The sequence below is a fragment of the Paramisgurnus dabryanus genome, chromosome 6 (genome assembly GCF_030506205.2).
Source record: "Paramisgurnus dabryanus chromosome 6, PD_genome_1.1, whole genome shotgun sequence".
Taxonomy (NCBI): domain Eukaryota; kingdom Metazoa; phylum Chordata; class Actinopteri; order Cypriniformes; family Cobitidae; genus Paramisgurnus; species Paramisgurnus dabryanus.
Genome location: NC_133342.1, coordinates 5,890,466 through 5,911,192, shown reverse-complemented (window position 1 = coordinate 5,911,192; position 20,727 = coordinate 5,890,466). Strand labels below are relative to the sequence as shown.

General features: G+C 42.7%; 1 protein-coding gene across 1 annotated transcript; it reads right to left on the bottom strand.

Moving 5' to 3' along the window:
* Nucleotides 1-4,832: 4,832 nt before the first annotated feature.
* On the bottom strand, nucleotides 4,833-17,545 carry LOC135744120 (uncharacterized). The gene is made up of 6 exons (XM_073815057.1): nucleotides 17,467-17,545; nucleotides 11,885-12,016; nucleotides 11,187-11,266; nucleotides 9,378-11,094; nucleotides 5,365-9,074; nucleotides 4,833-5,012 (listed from the first exon to the last, which is right to left on the bottom strand). The coding sequence occupies exons 1-6, from the start codon at nucleotides 17,531-17,533 to the stop codon at nucleotides 4,833-4,835; spliced, it is 5,886 nt and encodes a 1,961-aa protein (XP_073671158.1). The 5' UTR covers nucleotides 17,534-17,545.
* Between the last annotated feature and the right edge of the window lie 3,182 nt (nucleotides 17,546-20,727).

Genomic DNA, 20,727 nt, shown 5'->3' with positions numbered 1-20,727 from the left:
ATTATCTTTATTAACATTACCATTCCGGAGTTGAACAACTTTGAACGGAGTTTCTTATTACGTTAATGATATTACAGTGGCCAGTCTTAACAGTGTTTAATATTCAGCTCGTCTTGATTTAATTATTTTATTTTGCAGAATGCATAAAAACATCCATATCTGAATGAAGAGGACTCAGGAAATACAATATACGCCCATTAGTAAGACCTTACGGCAGATCACGTTGGCCAAAACACGAAATGAACCGTGTTTTCAAAAGATATTGCGGGCAAACACAGACATTTGCATCCGGACGGGATTAAATTTCTCAGAGGACCTCTGAGTTCGGCGAAAAACAGTAGGTAAATTGCTCTGGAATTCTTACGGAGGTCGTCAGAGAAAAACGCAGACATGGCCGATTCGGACGGGATTAAAAACACAGAGGACCTCTTAGAAGCACGATTTTCTCAGAGGTCCCCCTGTAAAACTAATCCCGTCCGAATAGGGCTTTAGACTACTTAACGTAAATGCAGCTGTTCACTTGACTATTTATGCCATAATGACACAAATTACGTGTTTAAGAACTAGCCAGCAGTGGCAGTTTCCACATTTTTTGTGTGTTCAATATTTTATCAAAAAAGAAACAAGAACTTAAAGATTAATCAATTCCATCACTGTATTGGCACCTACATGCAGCAAATGTATTATGAACAATTTCTCAATACATTACACAATACAGGGTGGCACACTGGAGTGCAGCTTGCACCTTTATTCAGAACAGATTTCACATATTGGTGGGCATCACAAAAACTCACCATCCACTAACAAAATCTAAACAAAAGCATGTAAATACAAAAGAAGGCCTATCTGTAAATCACATTTAAGGTATGTTACAACATATTTGGCTGCAACTTAACACACATACCATTCAGATAAAAGCACCACGTCTTAGTGTAAAAGAAATGCAAAATGATGATTTTTACATCATTGAAAGAAGGAAGTGCAACACTGAATTCCATATTTCTCCAAGAAGTCAGAAAAGACGTAAAACGTTGTGCTTTGTACTACCAAGTCTTTAATGGTCTAGCTTAGAGCACTAAAGCTCATCTGCCTCAGAGGAGGAGACTGGTACGACAAGGAGTAATCTGATCAGAGTTCAACTTCAGATATATCCTAATATAGCTAACAAATGTATCCTTTTCATCATGCACCGTCTGCTTTCTCCAACCATTCATCCCAGCCACTGCGCACGCACAAAACAGTGAACAAACTTGGGAGAGAAAGCGTGTTGGGTAATACCAAGTTGTCGGTGCGTGGGGGGGGGGTACATTACAGATTATTTAAAATTTAATACTATCTTTCTTGCTGGCAAATGAGATTAATAAAGAAAACGAACAAAAGTGTTTATTCGTAATATTTCATATTTATTTTAATTTGAATGGTTTGGGCTGCATACAAATAGTGCAAATAAAAGTAAAAAAGTACATGATTGTATGAAATACTAAGTAAGGTTGTGTTTTTTAAGTGATTGTAAAGAATATTTTTTGGCAGAACAACCTTGAATCTGAATACCATGTTCACAAAAATATAGTTCTGATTAAAGTTCTAAAGTAAAAATCTTCCTAACAAAATCATTAAAAAAAGAAAGTGAAAAATAAGTAATATACACTGTGTCTAAATCTAGTATGACATGCAGGCACATATTGTGCTGCTAACAAACATATTGGCACAGTTGTTTTTCCAGGATAGTGGGGGTTAAAGGTGGTTAGGGCTGTCAAATTTTAATTCGAATTTCGAATATTCGTCGAATGTAAAAAAAATATGCATATTCGAACGTAAAACTTTGCATTCGAATTTTACCTGTGTCAGGAAGCTCACGCAACGTTATGATGACGTAACTGACGCGGATTGTTATACAGAGCTAAGCGGCTCAGCCAACTATGCGGAGCAAGCCAGCGTTATTCATTTGAAAAATAACAAGAAAAGACAGTGGGGATTACGAGTCGGACAGAATATTAAAAGGGCTGTGTGATGCTTCTTTGGTTTTTGGAGCATCAACTGGAATTCAACCGCAAAGTGAAACTAACTGAGATGAATTATTGTCGTCTGCTTCTAAATGCAGTTTTAAAGTTTAAAATAACTGATCAACACGAAAGTGCCATAATACAGCTGCTTGTTTAGCAACATTAAACCCATATGTGCATCTACAGAGTCCACACCGCATATGAGAGAGTTGCAATGTAACGCCGCGGTGGCTTTATTTTAACTGACTGGAAACTTGACTTTCACCTGGACATTTGATTTGCAAGTTTTTCATCAACATTATCTGCGTGAAATATAAACATGATGATCATCTGCCAACTCGACTGTTTCAGCACGTCCTCTATTAATTACGGAGAGTTTTACGCTTTATTAACGGCTTCGCTCTGCGCGTAAGTTAAACATTTTTGTTCTGTACTTTATTACTCGCATATATTTCTACATATTTTCAACCAAGGAACACACAAAATATAATATAAGTTGTTGTGAATAGCGTTTAAGCTTGACAAAATTTAAATGACTAATGATCTTTCCCACTTATTTTGGCTTAAATAAAGATTAATTCGTTTTTATACTTTATTAGAAACACGTTAATTTATCTACTTATATAAAATGCCCTATATTAATATGCATTGTCTATGTATGGCATTCGTTTTGTACATTTACAGGTGCACAACTATACTGGTTAATTTTGATTTCATTAGTAGTGTTTATAACATTCGTTTTAACAAAAAATATGCTGTGCATTATTATTATTGGGGCTTTGTGCTGCGCCCTCTTGTGGGCTTTTAGGAGTATTTTCTCCAAGATAAAGTAGGTCTTTATAATTCGAATATAATTCGAATTTTATTATTTTTCAAGGACGAATTTTGAATGTACTTGTTCAGCCATTTTGACAGCCCTAAAGGTGGTCTTCTGATTGGCATCAGAAGTTTGATTGTATCATATTGGGTTTAGTCTCATGGTCAAGGTATGGATAAACAAGCTATGTTGGAAATTTATAGTGTAACAATTTAAACTGTAACCTTATGTTTAAACATTTTCACACAACATCTGTTGTTTAGTTTTGATTTAATGTTAATGCTTAAGCGCTACCTAATGCAATACCTAATATTAATATTCTAGAAATGCACTCCCACATATTTTTAATATCATTTGTTGCTGCCTTCTTGGCCAGGTCACTCTTGTAAAAGTGTAATTTGTAATTTTAATCTCAATGAGTTTTAACCTGGTTAAATGAAAAGAACAGAAGAACAGTTGATATAAGCAGGAAAAGTAGATGCTTTTATTCAAAGTGCATTATAAGGCATACATTTTATAATTTTGTGTTCCCTGGGTTCAAACCCATGACCTTTAGGACCAGTTGGGAATGGTATTTTTTCTGCACACCTTTCCCACATGGGCGTACAAAAATGCTCTGCAAATTTTGTGAAAAGTTTAAACGTTTGAAAGTTTATGGACTTTTTGAAATGTATTATTACTGTTTGTTGTTCTATCACTGAAATAATTTAAGAGACATTATTTAATGGTCGTAAAACTATATAGTGTTGCTTTAATGTTATGTAAGGGGATATTTATTTTGAATGCAGTACATTACACAAAAAACATTCAACCAGCAAAAGCTAATTATTATTACTGAAGAAGTAACCACCGGTAACGTTTACAAATGCTGGTGAGAAATGGTAGCTCCTTGGTTGAAAATTGGAAAATACAGCTTTTTAATATTTTCTTTATTTCATTTTTTACAATTTAGTTTTAAGAAGTAAGACTGGGAAACTAAATATAGAAAAAAAATCAATTCGTTTTTAATTCACTTTTTAAAGCAGCTTTAAATTTTTCATTTTCTGAATGGAAACGATAAATGTTAATACGAATTGTTTATTTTGTTTTCCCGTTTTTGATTTGAAAGCGGATATGGGATGGAAGGAACATAAGCTGATTTATTTGACATTTGTGGATATCTGTTCAAGATGGATCTCAGTTTGTTGTTGGGACAGCGGTGGTGGTTGGTGACTCTGTTGTTGTCATCTGAGGCATGTTCAATCTCACACCGGTGCGCAACGTTTTGCTACGGTTTCCGGGTTGAACGACATGTTTCCTGGAAACGGTGTGCAACGGAATGCAACAGGTTTTAGAAGCGTTTTCTCTTGTTTGGTGGGTGTGTCAGAAATGTCAGCCCAATCAGCGGCAAGATGTATAAAACCACGCGATAGTAAAGAGACAGCTCTCTCAATGAGTTCAAGTTGGAATGTTGTCTTTCATTCTGGACGGCAAGGTCAGTGACTGTAACATCGAGGGTATTTTACAGTATTAAACACACATTTATAACGATTTCATCAGGCTTCAGAAACATTTAAAAAGGAACACAAAGAATGGCCTCTCAGCTACCGTAGTTGCAACTCTTGCGTCATCACAACAGGGTGTTCAATGCATCACCGTTTCAGTTTAATAAACGTTGTGCAACGTTTTGTCGGGGCTGAACGCAGCCCTGTTGTTTTGTTGTTAGTACAACAGTGTTGGTGGTCAGTGGCTCTGTTGTTGTTGTCTGTTGTGTTGTTGTTGGTACAGCAGTGGTGGTAGGTGACTCTGTTGATGTCATTGGCTGTGCTGTTGATTTCATTGGGGCAAATGTAGTGGTGGTCTGTGAATTTGTTGTTGTTGTCGGCTGTAGTGTTGTTGTCATTGGGCCTGTTCACGAGTTCTCACTTACAAATAAGTTGGATAGATTAAATTTGTAAACCTATTTGTGTGCTGTGCAGGGAGAGGGCTCTGAGCTGGGAAATGGGCCCGAACACAGAGTATCCCCCTTTGGTTCAGGAAGTTACCTGGGAAGTGAGAGGAGAAGGGGTGGTGGAGGGATTCTGAAGACTGTTGAGAATCCTTTGACTGAGTTTGATTGTGATTATATACAGGTTTGCCTTTGTGCTGATTGGGGGAGATATGTTGATTACTGATTGTAGACAGCTGGTGATACTAGAGTATTTGTTGATTAGCTGATTGTAGACAGCTGGAGGCACTTGAGTAGTTTATTTGACATGTTCCTCCCAAACAATGTTAATAAAACATAATTTGTGCTGTTGTAGGTCAGTGACTCTTATATCCTAGGCTTTGCTGTTGTTGTCCTTGGGGCAGCTGGGGTGGTGGTCGGTGGTTCTGTTATTGTCGTTGGGGGAGCTAGGGTGATGGTTGGTGTCGGGCAGGTGTGGGGGTGGACGGTGCGGGAGTTGTTGTGGTTGGGGCAGGTGTGGTGGTGGTCGGTGCGGGAGTTGTTGTGGTTGGGGCAGGTGTGGTGGTGGTCGGTGCGGGAGTTGTTGTGGTTGGGGCAGGTGTGGTGGTGGTTGGTGCGGGAGTTGTTGTGGTTGGAGCAGGTGTGGTGGTGGTCGGTGCGGGAGTTGTTGTGGTTGGGGCAGGTGTGGTGGTGGTGGTCGGAGTCGGAGTTGTTGTGGTTGGGGCAGGTGGGGTGGTCGGAGTCGGAGTTGTTGTGGTTGGGGCAGGTGTGGTGGTGGTCGGTGTCGGAGTTGTTATGGTTGGGGCAGGTGTGGTGGTGGCGGTTGGAGTCGGAGTTGTTGTGGTTGGGGCAGGTGTGGTGGTCGGAGTTGTTGGGGCAGGTGTGGTGGTGGTTGGTGCTGGAGTTGTTGTGGTTGGGGCATGTGTGGTAGTGGTCGGTGTCGGAGTTGTTGGGGCAGGTGTGGTGGTGGTCGGTGCTGGAGTTGTTGTGGTTGGAGCAGGTGTGGTGGTGGTCGGTGCGGGAGTTGTTGTGGTTGGGGCAGGTGTGGTGGTGGTCGGTGCGGGAGTTGTTGTGGTTGGGGCAGGTGTGGTGGTGGACGGTGCGGGAGTTGTTGTGGTTGGGGCAGGTGTGGTGGTGGGCGGTGCGGGAGTTGTTGTGGTTGGGGCAGGTGTGGTGGTGGACGGTGCGGGAGTTGTTGTGGTTGGGGCAGGTGTGGTGGTGGTGGTTGGTGCGGGAGTTGTTGTGGTTGGGGCAGGTGTGGTGGTGGTGGTCTGTGCGGGAGTTGTTGTGGTTGGGGCAGGTGTGGTGGTGGTCGGTGCGGGAGTTGTTGTGGTTGGGGCAGGTGTGGTGGTGGTCGGTGCGGGAGTTGTTGTGGTTGGGGCAGGTGTGGTGGTGGTCGGTGCGGGAGTTTTTGTGGTTGGGGCAGGTGTGGTGGTGGTGGTCGGTGCGGGAGTTTTTGTGGTTGGGGCAGGTGTGGTGGTGGTGGTCGGTGCGGGAGTTGTTGTGGTTGGGGCAGGTGTGGTGGTGGTCGGTGCGGGAGTTGTTGTGGTTGGGGCAGGTGTGGTGGTGGACGGTGCGGGAGTTGTTGTGGTTGGGGCAGGTGTGGTGGTGGACGGTGCGGGAGTTGTTGTGGTTGGGGCAGGTGTGGTGGTGGTCGGTGCGGGAGTTGTTGTGGTTGGGGCAGGTGTGGTGGTGGTCGGTGCGGGAGTTGTTGTGGTTGGGGCAGGTGTGGTGGTGGTGGTCGGTGCGGGAGTTGTTGTGGTTGGGGCAGGTGTGGTGGTGGTGGTCGGTGCGGGAGTTGTTGTGGTTGGGGCAGGTGTGGTGGTGGTGGTCGGTGCGGGAGTTGTTGTGGTTGGGGCAGGTGTGGTGGTGGTGGTCGGTGCGGGAGTTGTTGTGGTTGGGGCAGGTGTGGTGGTGGTGGTCGGTGCGGGAGTTGTTGTGGTTGGGGCAGGTGTGGTGGTGGTGGTCGGTGCGGGAGTTGTTGTGGTTGGAGCAGGTGTGGTGGTGGTCGGTGTCGGAGTTGTTGTGGCAGGTGTGGTGGTGGTCGGTGTCGGAGTTGTTGTGGTTGAGGCAGGTGTGGTGGTGGTCGGTGCGGGAGTTGTTGTGGTTGGGGCAGGTGTGGTGGTGGTGGTCGGTGCGGGAGTTGTTGTGGTTGGGGCAGGTGTGGTGGTGGTGGTCGGTGCGGGAGTTGTTGTGGTTGGGGCAGGTGTGGTGGTGGTCGGTGTCAGAGTTGTTGTGGTTGGAGCAGGTGTGGTGGTGGTCGGTGTCGGAGTTGTTGTGGCAGGTGTGGTGGTGGTCGGTGTCGGAGTTGTTGTGGTTGGGGCAGGTGTGGTGGTGGTGGTCGGTGCGGGAGTTGTTGTGGTTGGGGCAGGTGTGGTGGTGGTCGGTGCGGGAGTTGTTGTGGTTGGGGCAGGTGTGGTGGTGGTCGGTGCGGGAGTTGTTGTGGTTGGGGCAGGTGTGGTGGTGGTCGGTGCGGGAGTTGTTGTGGTTGGGGCAGGTGTGGTGGTGGTCGGTGCGGGAGTTGTTGTGGTTGGGGCAGGTGTGGTGGTGGTCGGTGCGGGAGTTGTTGTGGTTGGGGCAGGTGTGGTGGTGGTCGGTGCGGGAGTTGTTGTGGTTGGGGCAGGTGTGGTGGTGGTCGGTGCGGGAGTTGTTGTGGTTGGGGCAGGTGTGGTGGTGGACGGTGCGGGAGTTGTTGTGGTTGGGGCAGGTGTGGTGGTGGTCGGTGCTGGAGTTGTTGTGGTTGGGGCAGGTGTGGTGGTGGTGGTCGGTGCGGGAGTTGTTGTGGTTGGGGCAGGTTTGGTGGTGGTGGTCGGTGCGGGAGTTGTTGTGGTTGGGGCAGGTGTGGTGGTGGTGGTCGGTGCGGGAGTTGTTGTGGTTGGGGCAGGTGTGGTGGTGGTGGTCGGTGCGGGAGTTGTTGTGGTTGGGGCAGGTGTGGTGGTGGTCGGTGCGGGAGTTGTTGTGGTTGGAGCAGGTGTGGTGGTGGTCGGTGCGGGAGTTGTTGTGGTTGGAGCAGGTGTGGTGGTGGTGGTCGGTGCGGGAGTTGTTGTGGTTGGGGCAGGTGTGGTGGTGGTGGTCGGTGCGGGAGTTGTTGTGGTTGGGGCAGGTGTGGTGGTGGTGGTCGGTGCGGGAGTTGTTGTGGTTGGGGCAGGTGTGGTGGTGGTGGTCGGTGCGGGAGTTGTTGTGGTTGGGGCAGGTGTGGTGGTGGTGGTCGGTGCGGGAGTTGTTGTGGTTGGGGCAGGTGTGGTGGTGGTGGTCGGTGCGGGAGTTGTTGTGGTTGGGGCAGGTGTGGTGGTGGTGGTCGGTGCGGGAGTTGTTGTGGTTGGGGCAGGTGTGGTGGTGGTGGTCGGTGCGGGAGTTGTTGTGGTTGGGGCAGGTGTGGTGGTGGTGGTCGGTGCGGGAGTTGTTGTGGTTGGAGCAGGTGTGGTGGTGGTCGGTGCGGGAGTTGTTGTGGTTGGAGCAGGTGTGGTGGTGGTCGGTGCGGGAGTTGTTGTGGTTGGAGCAGGTGTGGTGGTGGTCGGTGCGGGAGTTGTTGTGGTTGGAGCAGGTGTGGTGGTGGTCGGTGTCGGAGTTGTTGTGGCAGGTGTGGTGGTGGACGGTGCGGGAGTTGTTGTGGTTGGGGCAGGTGTGGTGGTGGACGGTGCGGGAGTTGTTGTGGTTGGGGCAGGTGTGGTGGTGGTCGGTGCGGGAGTTGTTGTGGTTGGGGCAGGTGTGGTGATGGTGGTCGGTGCGGGAGTTGTTGTGGTTGGGGCAGGTGTGGTGGTGGTGGTCGGTGCGGGAGTTGTTGTGGTTGGGGCAGGTGTGGTGGTGGTGGTGGTCGGTGCGGGAGTTGTTGTGGTTGGGGCAGGTGTGGTGGTGGTGGTCGGTGCGGGAGTTGTTGTGGTTGGGGCAGGTGTGGTGGTGGTCGGTGTCGGAGTTGTTGTGGTTGGAGCAGGTGTGGTGGTGGTCGGTGTCGGAGTTGTTGTGGCAGGTGTGGTGGTGGTCGGTGTCGGAGTTGTTGTGGCAGGTGTGGTGGTGGTCGGTGTCGGAGTTGTTGTGGTTGGGGCAGGTGTGGTGGTGGTCGGTGCGGGAGTTGTTGTGGTTGGGGCAGGTGTGGTGGTTGTCAGTGTCAGAGTTGTTGTGGTTGGAGCAGGTGTGGTGGTGGTCGGTGTCGGAGTTGTTGTGGCAGGTGTGGTGGTGGTCGGTGCTGGAGTTGTTGTGGTTGGGGCAGGTGTGGTGGTGGTCGGTGCGGGAGTTGTTGTGGTTGGGGCAGGTGTGGTGGTGGTCGGTGCGGGAGTTGTTGTGGTTGGGGCAGGTGTGGTGGTGGTCGGTGCGGGAGTTGTTGTGGTTGGGGCAGGTGTGGTGGTGGTCGGTGCGGGAGTTGTTGTGGTTGGTGCAGGTGTGGTGGTGGTCGGTGCGGGAGTTGTTGTGGTTGGGGCAGGTGTGGTGGTGGTGGTCAGAGTCGGAGTTGTTGTGGTTGGGGCAGGTGTGGTGGTGGTGGTCGGAGTTGTTGTGGTTGGGGCAGGTGGGGTGGTGGTCGGTGTCAGAGTTGTTTTGGTTGGGGCAGGTGTGGTGGTGGTCGGTGTCGGAATTGTTGGGGCAGGTGTGGTGGTGGTCGGTGCTGGAGTTGTTGTGGTTGGGGCAGGTGTGGTGGTGGTCGGTGCGGGAGTTGTTGTGGTTGGGGCAGCTGTGGTGGTGGTGGTCGGTGCAGGAGTTGTTGTTGTTGGGGCAGGTGTGGTGGTGGTGGTCGTTGCGGGAGTTGTTGTGGTTGGGGTAGGTGTGGTGGTGGTGGTCGGTGCAGGAGTTGTTGTGGTTGGGGCAGGTGTGGTGGTGGTGAGCGGTGCAGGAGTTGTTGTGGTTGGGGCAGGTGTGGTGGTGGTGGTCAGAGTCGGAGTTGTTGTGGTTGGGGCAGGTGTGGTGGTGGTGGTGGTCGGAGTTGTTGTGGTTGGGGCAGGTGTGGTGGTGGTCGGTGTCAGAGTTGTTTTGGTTGGGGCAGGTGTGGTGGTGGTCGGTGTCGGAATTGTTGGGGCAGGTGTGGTGGTGGTCGGTGCTGGAGTTGTTGTGGTTGGGGCAGGTGTGGTGGTGGTCGGTGCGGGAGTTGTTGTGGTTGGGGCAGCTGTGGTGGTGGTGGTCGTTGCGGGAGTTGTTGTGGTTGTGGTAGGTGTGGTGGTGGTGGTCGGTGTCGGAGTTGTTGTGGTTGGGGCAGGTGTGGTGGTGGTCTGTGTGGGAGTTTTTGTGGTTGGGGAAGGTGTGGTGGTGGTGGTCGGTGCTGGAGTTGTTGTGGTTGGGGCAGGTGTGGTGGTGGTCGGTGTCGGAGTTGTTGTGGTTGGGGCAGGTGTGGTGGTGGTCAATGTCGGAGTTGTTGTGGTTGGGGCAGGTGTTGTGGTGGTCGGTGTCGGAGTTGTTTTGGTTGGGGCAGGTGTGGTGGTGGTCAGTGTCGGAGTTGTTGTGGTTGGGGCAGGTGTGCTGGTGGTCGGAGTTGTTGTGGTTGGGGCAGGTGTGGTGGTGGTCGCTGTCGGAGATGTTGTGGTTGGGGCAGGTGTGGTGGTGGTCGGTGTCGGAGCTGTTGTGGTTGTGGCAGGTGTGGCTGGTGTCTGAGTTGTTGTGGTTGGGGCAGGTGTTGTTGTGGTTGGGACAGGTGTGGTGGTGATCGGAGTTGTTGTTGTTGGGGCAGGTCTTGTGGTGGTCGGTGTTGGAGTTGTTGTGGTTGGGGCAGGTGTGATGGTGGTCGGTGACAGAGTTGTTGTGGTTGGGGCAGGTGTGGTGGTGGTGGTCGGTGTCTTTGATGTTGTCAACTGTGATACTGTTGTTGAGACATCTCTGGTGTTCGGTGTCTGTGATGTTATCAACTGAGTTACTGTTGTTGAGGCATTTGTGGTGGTTTGTGTCTGTAACGTTTTCAACTGCATTGTTGTTGTTGCGGCATCAGAGGTGATCAGTGTCTGTGATGTTGGTGATGTTGTTGTTGTTGAGGCATCAGTGAGGGTCGCTGTCGGTGATGTTGTTGACTGCGTTGTTTTTGAGGTGGTGGTGGTCGGTGGATGTGTTTTTGTTAAATGTATTGTTGAGGTGGTGGTTGGTATCTCTGTTGTTGTTGGTTGTGTTGTTGTTGAGGCGGGGGTGGTCAATGTTTTTGTTGTATTTTTTAGGACATCTATGGTGGTTGGTTGCTTTGTTATTATCGATTGTGTTGTAAATGTTGTTCTCAAGGATGTGGTGGTTGGTGGCTGTGTTGTTGTCCATTTTGGTGTTGTTGGTGGGGTGGTGGTATTTGCTGGCTTTGTTGGTGATGTAGTGTTGGCAGTAACTTTGATTATATGTAGACTGCAGTTATCACACTGTAGGCTTCTCAAAAGTGAGTCCAGAATAAACTATGAGAGAAAACAAAGATATTACTCTTAGTATTTTCTAATCTGAGTGTGTTGTATTGAAGCTTTGTACACTGTTAGGGTTAATGACTTACATTCTGCACAGCATTCGTTGCTACTTCATTACTGGCTCTGCTGCGCACACGTATTTGCAGACCCATGATCACTTTCTTATCTGAAAAGTTTACCATGTTAAAACACTTTCAGTTCAATTTTTGTATAATATTTAATATAATCTGTTTAATTATTAATTAAACTTTTTTGAAAATGTGGTTGTGAAATATGCTGATTATGGTGAAGTTTAGGGTTTTGAGGATGATAATTTTAATGAAGATGAGAATGATTAATATTGTGCTGAGGTTAGCGATGAGGATGATACGTAATGCAGGTGTGTATGGTGTTTCTGTTGAGGTGATTGTTCTGTGGTTGGTGTGATGAGTGTAAGGTTGGTGAAGGTAGTGGTGAGGTTGTGAGGATGACTCTGTTAAGGTTGGTGATAATGTTGAGGATGATGACTTTTTTTTATCTGGTGATTCTGAAAGTGAGGTTGATGAGAGTAGTGACAGAGATGTTGGTAATGGAAATCGGTGTGAAGTTGGTGATAATACTGTGGGCATGTGGCATTCACTGAAACAATATATAGTGAACAAAGGAATAACAAATGTATGTTTATGTGTTCCTTTTTTTGTATGCTGCACTTTTTGTACAAATTACACAACATATACAACTTTAAAAAATGTACGTTAAAGATAAACAATGCTTTAAAAAATGTGTTAAAAATATTTAGTCTTACTTAAAGCACAGGTTTGATTGTAATCCCTACAACAGTCCTCAGTGGTGACACAGGCCTCATCACAATAACACCCACGATAGCAGGTACGATTGTGTCCAGGACAGCAAAGCACTGTGGGCTCCAAACATGAGGCTGAAGGACAAACAAGACTTAAGACATTAAAGAGTACCTACTACATAATTTTTGTCTACATGTCTTGACATTGTGAAAAACACTTTATCAAAAAAATTATATTATTGTTGCGCTTCTCTTCCCAGTCTGCCTCAAACACTGTTACATCCAGACTTTTCCTGAAACCCTGCCTTCCGAAAAGCTCTGATTGGTCAGTCTGGCCCAGTCCATTGTCACTCACTTCTCAGCTTCTCCGACGTATACAAAGGCATCAGTGAAAACTGTAGTGCCTAAACCTCACTACCGGAACATTTACCGTTTTGGGTGCTGCTGTAAGCTTTCGCTAACAAGTTTTTAAAGCTTTAATAAGGCCTTTAAAGGGATTATTAAGTTAAAGGGCTGATCTTTACATATTGAAAAGCACTGTTAAGGGCTCATTATACTTCTCCTTAGGGCCTATGCCCTAGCTTCGTTATACTTCTGCGTCATTGTTTGCATCGACGTACCATCACACAGAGCACTAGTAGGCAGTATGTTGGGTGGTGATGGCGTAGAGGATAAGACACTCGCCTTTGTTGTGAGAGACCTGGGTTCAAATCCACTGTGACACACCACTGTGTCCCTGAGCAAGACACTTAACCCTTAGTTTCTCCAGAACCGCGCAACCTCTGACATAGCAATTGTAAGTTGCTTTGGATAAAAGCATCAGCTAAATTAATAAATATAATACAATACAGTATAATACAATACAGTATCCACGCATGTAACCACAGTATATTTTTTGAGAAGACTAGGAGTGATGGAGGTAAATAGGCCGCGAATTTTGTTGCCGTTTGAGTAAAATATCACACCTCAGCTTGGCCCATCTTTGTTTTTACTGTTATCAATATGAAGAAATGCGACGCAGATCTTTTTGCTTGATGGGAGGGGTTCTAGCAGACCAGTGCTTTAAGTGGGCCGGAACGCACCGGTACTCAGTAACACCACTTCTAAATATAGCTCTTGAGCGCACCACCACCTCTCCCTCAGCCCAGAACGTGCTTTTAGCATACCGGAACGCTCATTTGCACATCTGTTTATATCAGAGGTTTTAGTCCTTTGGCTGCGCTGCCGCTTTTCAGAGCCACCTTCACAATGTACGCTTCCTAATTCGTCCCACCGAGAGCAGAGACTACATTACCCATACACCCTTGAGTTTTACACGTTAAAAGCGCATGCGTCGCCTTGGCTGTCAGTCAGTGTCAACGTGGTGTGGAGAGGTGTATGTTTGTGTGTGAAACGCGCAACCATAGCTGCTCGGTTAAAATGAAAATACAATGAACACTTAATATGCCCTCCTGGTTTAAGACTCTAAGTAGTAAAAGAACAAGGTCAGAATCAGAGGACTCGCTGGCTAACATCCCACCAAGCCAGAATGATATCGCTGCAGGACAGACGCAAGCTATATACAATACCCTTTTGTAGGTACGTGACAATCTGCGCTGTTGCGGCTGTCAGTTTGGTTCCCCTCTATGCAACTTCGGATTTCCTCAGGCGATATGCAGAGTAAAAACATTCTTGAAATTGTAATAGACATTTAGTTTAATTGCTAAACTACAAGTGAACGAAATTTCAATGAATTTGAACGACGCATACAGTAGTTTTACCACCCGCAAAATGGAAAACAATGGGAAAAAATAAAGTGATGACTTTCTAGTTTCAAATGGCCAGTATTTTTTTATTCTTGAACCCAAAGACATGGTCTTGGTGTCATTTTAAAGTTTTTGTTTTCAAGCTCTTTCTATCTGAACAACTAGTTTTAGCATTTAACCATGCTGAACATTTTTACCCACATATCTACCTTTTGAACATTTTATTAATGTTCAATAGCTCTTTCTAGCTCAAGCAAATCCACAAACTTTTAAAAGGATTTATAATTTTTTACAAGGTCGTCTGTTTACTGCTGAATATAAAACCCCTTCAATATAGGAGTCGAGTCAGCAAAAACAAAAAATAGAGTACCGGCACTTCTTTTGGGCCACTTAAAGCACTGTAGCAGACCAACCACAACTCCTGCGGTCCACATAGCATTGACATCCTACTGCATAGGATTCGCATCTCTGCGTACAGGTAGGCCGACGCAGTACAAACGACGCAGAAGTATAAAGCCCACATTAGTCTCGCACTGTCAAGTTATCTCAAGTGTAGCTGAATTTTTAGCCACAGAATTACCATCACTATCTCATGGCAATTCATACATATATTACGCAGTGGCTAATTTGTATTAATTCGTATGACCACATTCATTCAATTGTGACGTTGGGGTTAGGGATGGGGTTTTGTTATTGGTGTTACAAATTAGCCAACTCGAATTCTTGTGAAATCAAGCTGGAAACTACCAGCAGTGAATAGAGACTTTAAAAATACTCGCTTATCAATGCTTAGCCAGTGCAGGCATTTTGCAAATGTAAGAAAAGGACTACAACTCACCCATCTGTTATAGACAGTGTGGTTGGGGCAAGTACAAGTACAAACACACAGACACAAAGGAAAGGTAAAATCAGTGAAAGCATAGAGATGGATATTTTACAAAAAAAATGAAGACTGTCATCAGTTATTCACAGTGTTCGAATTTTGTCAAAGATTATGGGGTTCCACTTCACAAAATTAGATGTGATCCTGGATCAAGATTTTAATCAAAGAAACCCCAAATTACTTAACTTTTTTAGAAATGTTTCCCCTAACCCAATCATAAATCTAACAATCTTTCAATTCCTCCATTTATTTTTAAACAGAAATAAAGTTTATTGTAAAATTGTGACAAAAAATTTACAGTATCGCATTGTGCCAGTGTAGCACGAGAATTTAAAATTCATGTACATTTTTTATTTTAATAAAAACCAGGGAACCCCCAATAATTTATATTTTTGTGCCTTATAGAGGGTCTCTTAATGTGGTCCAGGACCACCCCAGCACCCCGTCAATTCAAACACTGGTTACTCACCCCGGTGCTTCTGTGAAACACAAAAGATCGTAATGTACAACATAAGGGGCAAAGACAAAATTCTAGAAACATTTCTCCTGTTATGTTCCACAGACAAAAAAAAACATTGACTATCCCTTTAAGGATTTATGTACAAACATAACAATGCAAAAGAATTACAAACAAAATAACATTTCACTGAAGTCACCTTTTGTGATTCTGTTTTGTTTGTTTTTCTCTTCTGCTGAAGTATATGCTTTAGGTAAAGGTTGTACTGTAAATACTGCACTTGTTCTTGGAATGGTCAGTTTAAACCTTAATCCTGAAAATCGGAAATACTTTCTTGTTTTGAGAGACTGCCCAGAGTTTCCTGCATTTTACTAAACAGGTTCTTCTGTATATCATAAAGCTATTATTCATTACAGTTATAGGTCAAGAAACATGAAAGCATAAAATAATCACAGTAGTGACCCTGCACCACAAAACCAAAATGATTTTCAAGAAAAAAATCTTAGTATTTTTGTCTTGTTTTCAGTAAAAATATCCACAAATTCTTAAATTAAGATGCTTTTCCTTGATGAGCAAAACAAGAAAAGAAGCAGCCTGATCTCAGGATTTTTTGCTAATTTTTCCGTGGCATTCTCACGGATCTCCGCATTTTTCCATGGCCCTGCTACGGACTGTCTCTTTTCGTGGCATTCTCACGGATTGGTTACTCAACTGTTTTGTCCTATTTTCTTACCATTTTCGCTTAGGTTTAGGGTTAGATTTACATGAAATTACATCCCTACCCAAACCCAACTCAAACCTCAACGCCAGGCGACAATTGTTTAAAGTTTAAAAAATATAAAATAATAAATCAGAAAAAATTGTATAAACCAATAGTTAAAGTGACATACTAACGCAAACACCAAATCTAAACCTAAACCGAAGTGAAAATGGTTTGAAAATAGGAAAAAGCAGTTGAGTAACCAATCCGTGAGAATGCCACGGAAAACACAGTCCGTAGCAGGCCCACGGAAAAATGCGGAGATCCGTGAGAATGCCACGGAAAAATTAGCAACAAATTTTGTGAACAAAAACTTTGTGAGATCAGGTTGAAAGAAGTCTAGTTTTTAGACCAAAAATATCAAATTTAATTGATTTGTGCATAAAACAAGCAAAAAAATCTGCCAATGGGGTAATTTTTCTTGAATTTAGTGTTTAAGAAAAATTTTCAAGATTTTATTGCTAACTCCATTGGCAGATTTTTCTGCTTGTTTTATGCACAAAATCACTTAAATTTGAAATTTTTGGTCTAAAAACTATTTGCTTTGGTCATTTTGCTCATCAAGAAAAATAATCTTAATTTAAGAATTTTTGGATATTTTTACTGAAAACAAGACAGAAATACTAAGAATTTTTTTCTTGAAAATCATTTTTCGCTGTGTACATATGGGTCAAAATGATAAAAAATCATAAGGATATTAAGTAGAGATCATGTTCCATTAAGTTATTTTGTAAATCTCCTACCACAAATATATCAAAAATATATTTATCAGTAGTAATGTGTTTCTATGGACTTAATTTGGACAACTTTAAAGGCGATTTTCTTAATATTTAGATTCCAGATTTTCTAATATTTTCCTATCCGAGCAAACAATGCATCAATAGAAAGCTTATTTATTCGTCTGTCAGATAATGTATTTATCTAAATTAAAAAAAATTGTGATTGGTTTTGTGGTCCAGGGTCACATTACAAAATTCTTTCGTTTTACTGTTTAAAGTTATACACGAGGCATCATTGTGTACTGTTTAAATAATAAATGTTATTGCTATCCTAGGATCTTAAATACCATCCAGTTTATGGGTCAGAGCGATGTTCCAGTCTGATAAACATCATTTTTCCATCATATAGATTACAGTATATTATTACTGCTACTATTTCTAAAATTCAGAAGTACTTTACATGTTCTGATAATAAGACGGAAGATGGTAAACAAGTTGAAATATTTTAACCCAATTTGTTAAGTTAAAGTATCATAAAATATATGTTAATTTGACAAAACAATTAGCATTTTTTTACAGTACTGTAGTGCATTTAAACATACCTTGTACAAATAAACAGAAATGATTTAACAAAAAGTTGCTTGCTCACAGTAAAACAATACATCATGAACCAAATGCATTTGTATGTAAATAAAAATAGTGTATCTCTAATCTATCAATTGCAACTGCATTGTAAACAAAGATTCAAAAATAAAAGGTTACCTGGTTGCCCTAAAATTTTAAACTAATTCAACTTAATCTTAGTTAATTTGTGAAAGTTGAATTAACTAAAAATTTTAAGTTAACATTTTTTTTTTAAGTTTAACCAACTTTTTTACAGTGGAAGGTATGATTAAATGATACCAATTTAATAGTGTAACAGATTTATGCAAAAAACTATTTTGTATTTTATGAGTATAATTTAGGCAAACCATATAATGATTGATACACTTATATGCTGTTTGTATGTTGTTCAGCTTACCTGATTGCTGGCTCATGACTTTCGGTAGCAGGAACAATAAGAAGAGTGCAGTGTGTAAAGCCATCATCCTGATCCTGCGTGTGTGTTGTGTAGACTGATGTGTGTGAGGTTTATTTAATGCTGCACACATCACGTGGATTCCCATCAAGGAGGAAATCAAAAACATAAAAGGTTCCCTGCAGCAAACAATTACTGGCAAATTATGAGAAAACTTCTTAGTACCCAGAATCTTAAGCCAGTTCTGCTTTTTATCAACAAACCAAATGAACACTAAACAAGAAATCTGTTTTAGTGTACTACAGGCTCTTACAGCATATTTGGTACTAAAAGCTGATTTAAGTGCACTAAAATCTATTTGTCAAATCCAGAGGTTGAAAGTATTACATTTACTCACGTTACTGTAATTGAGTATTTTTTTATTTTTGGTGAACTTCTACTTTTTTAAGTAATAGTTTTTGTAATTACAGTTTCTGGAATTTTACTTTTGTTTAAGTCTGTTTTATTTAAAGTATGTACTTCATTACAACTTCTCCAAAAAAATGCAAGGTGATAAAGGCGTGCCATGGATGATTGATTGATTGGCAGGGTAGTGTGCTAAACTCACAAAAAGAACCATTGAAACGGACAAGACAGGCTTTTTAGACTAGTAACTTTACTTGTTATCAAGTAAAACATCATAGTAACTGTATTTTTACTTGAGTAGAATGTTTTTTTACTCTTTCCACCTCTGGTCAAATCAATATAATTTGTTAGGTTAAAGTAACATGAAAATAAAAGTTCAACTTGTTTTTTTAAGTTATATCAACAGGTCAAAACTTAAAATAGTAGGTTAAATTGACTTGCAAAACCAAGTTGTTAACTCATTCCCTGCCAGCTTTACAAAATGAAAATTTTCTTCTATAAATATATAAACATACAATATATTTAAAATGAAAGAACAGACCCTCTGCTTTTAAACAAACAAATAAAACAAAACGAAAAATGGTTTCATCCTATCTATATATGTTCTCTTTTTATAACCTCTCAAATATGGGTAATGATATTATGCAGCGCCTGAAAATAGTCCCCTTGATAACTCAATAGCTGGGGACTATTTTCAGGCACCGCGTAATATCATTGTAATAACAAAATATTTGAACGCGATACTAATGGTCTAATCAGATTCAATGGATTATGCTAAACTATGCTAAAAGGGGTACCGTTAGACCCGGAGATCGGCTGAATGGATTCCAAAATGGTGAAACTCATTTGTTTAACTCTAGGGAAGCTGGAAAATGAGCATATTTTCAAAAAAAGTGGAGTGTCCCTTTAAGAGCGTTGCAACAAATGTCTTAACTGTCACCCTTTTTCCCATTTTACGGTTTAGTCTCTGCCAAAACACGGAAATGGAGAAGTTGTTGCTATAGTTACAAAATCTCACAGCGTAAACAAATCAACACACGCAGCTCAACAGACGGCAGATGTAGGTACAATAAAACCTTTGTAAATAACTGACTGTAAAGTACTGCATGTATAAAACCTCAAAAGTATTTCAAACTTGAAGCATTTTTTTATTGACTGACAATCAAACTGCTATTCTCCCAATAAATGCGCATCACTTTTCTCTAAGGGATTATTTTGATAGTTAGAAATGCGCGTTGGTACTTTCTTTTCTTAAATAACTATAAAGTCAACCATCGCGTGTGACGTTAAGGGACCTGTTATATGCCATTAAGTTTTTAAGGGAAAATGGGTACTAAGGACTAGGGATGGGCACGAGTATTCGATTGCGGCATCGATGATCGATCCCGAAAACGATAACCATGTGGGTTTATTTATTTATTTTTGTGGTTATGGCGGCATTTGCATGGCTGGTTAGCAATACAAGCGCCTTTGGTAGTAACTGTACGTACAAACCGCCGCAGACTTGAGCTTCCAAAGAAGCTCAGGCCGCCCGATCAAGGACGCTTGTCAAAAAGTATACGGGGAAGCTTGTTGCCGCTTTGGCCGCTCTGAAGTCTGTGTTCACGGAACTAATGTTTTGGTAGGAACAAGTTTACTTCATATGTTTCTCCGGAATCAGCCAGCGAAGAACGTCTAGGCTATATTCGGATTGATTCCTGACATTTTGCCGCTGCTTGCCACTGAACCATGTCATGGCTCATTACCATAAAGTTGAGCTTCTTTCAACTTTCTGATTAAGACTTAATGTTATGAAGCTTATGCTTTGACTGGATGTGTTTTAAAGCCAGCTGTTATTGTGCACATTCACAATGGGAGAAATACTTTCTGTCCAGTACATAACTTAGTTTAAGTCTTGCATTTTGTGCAGATACAGTATATGCACGTTGTATAATACATTTATGTTGTATATAAGGCTTAATATTATGTGCGTCATATAGAAAGCGCATCAGTTTGTGTTTATTAACCCTTTAGTTTCACTTCATCACGCAGCTTTTCCTTTTAGATGTTTCTGTTAAAAAACATTTATTTCATTAATAATCTAGTATGCGTTAATTTTTCTGTCATAGTTTATTCAAAATTAAGTTTTATTTGAGTGTTTTTAATAAAAATATTTTCATTATGGTTTTTATGGTTCCCTATGTCAACAATTAAGGTTTATTCTTGCAACCTATTTTTTATTAAGGGTACCCTTAACCTTATATGTAAAGGATTTCTTAGCTTAAGGACTTTTATGCAACCGGGCACAGATTCAGAACAAAGATCAAAACATACATGGAGTTTACAATGTTGTAGAATTAGCTTATGTTTCAATTTTTTATAAATTGGGTAAGGAAAGCATCATTGGCAGGGAAATGTTTTCCCTTAATTGATGAGATAACTCGTCAATGGCAGGAAAGATTTAACTTCATGCTGCAATTTTTTACAGTGTGTAAATAATTTTAAACCATGCACGGTATGACATAAAATTGAAATGGCAATGGTTTTCTGTAAACAAAGCACAGCAGATAAAAAAATAGGATGGCATTTTATTTTAATGGTTATAAATATGTTTATTATAGTAAAGTGCAAAATACATGAGATCTTGTGTGAGTACATATTAAAAATCTGCCTCAGTATAGATGATTGTGACTAACAAGTTTATAATGCATTCGAAAGTGAAACACTTGGGTGTGAAATCAAATACGACTTAAAGTGGACATTTCACAAGACTTTTTTAAGATGTAAAATAAATTTTTGGTGTCCCCAGAGTAGATATTTGAAGTTCCAGCTCAAAATGTATAGCATGTTAAAATTATCAGTTTAAATGCAAACAAGCTG

Bases quoted from the DNA above. Each gene is read 5' to 3' on its own strand.
- LOC135744120 (XM_073815057.1), bottom strand. From the start codon at position 17,533: ATGATGGCTTTACACACTGCACTCTTCTTATTGTTCCTGCTACCGAAA. The intron at 12,017-17,466 runs GTAAGCTGAACA...TTTGTCCTTCAG, and splicing joins AGTCATGAGCCAGCAATCAG to CCTCATGTTTGGAGCCCACA. The intron at 9,075-9,377 runs CCACCACACCTG...CCACACCTGCCC, and splicing joins AACAACTCCCGCACCGACCA to CAACCACAACAACTCCCGCA.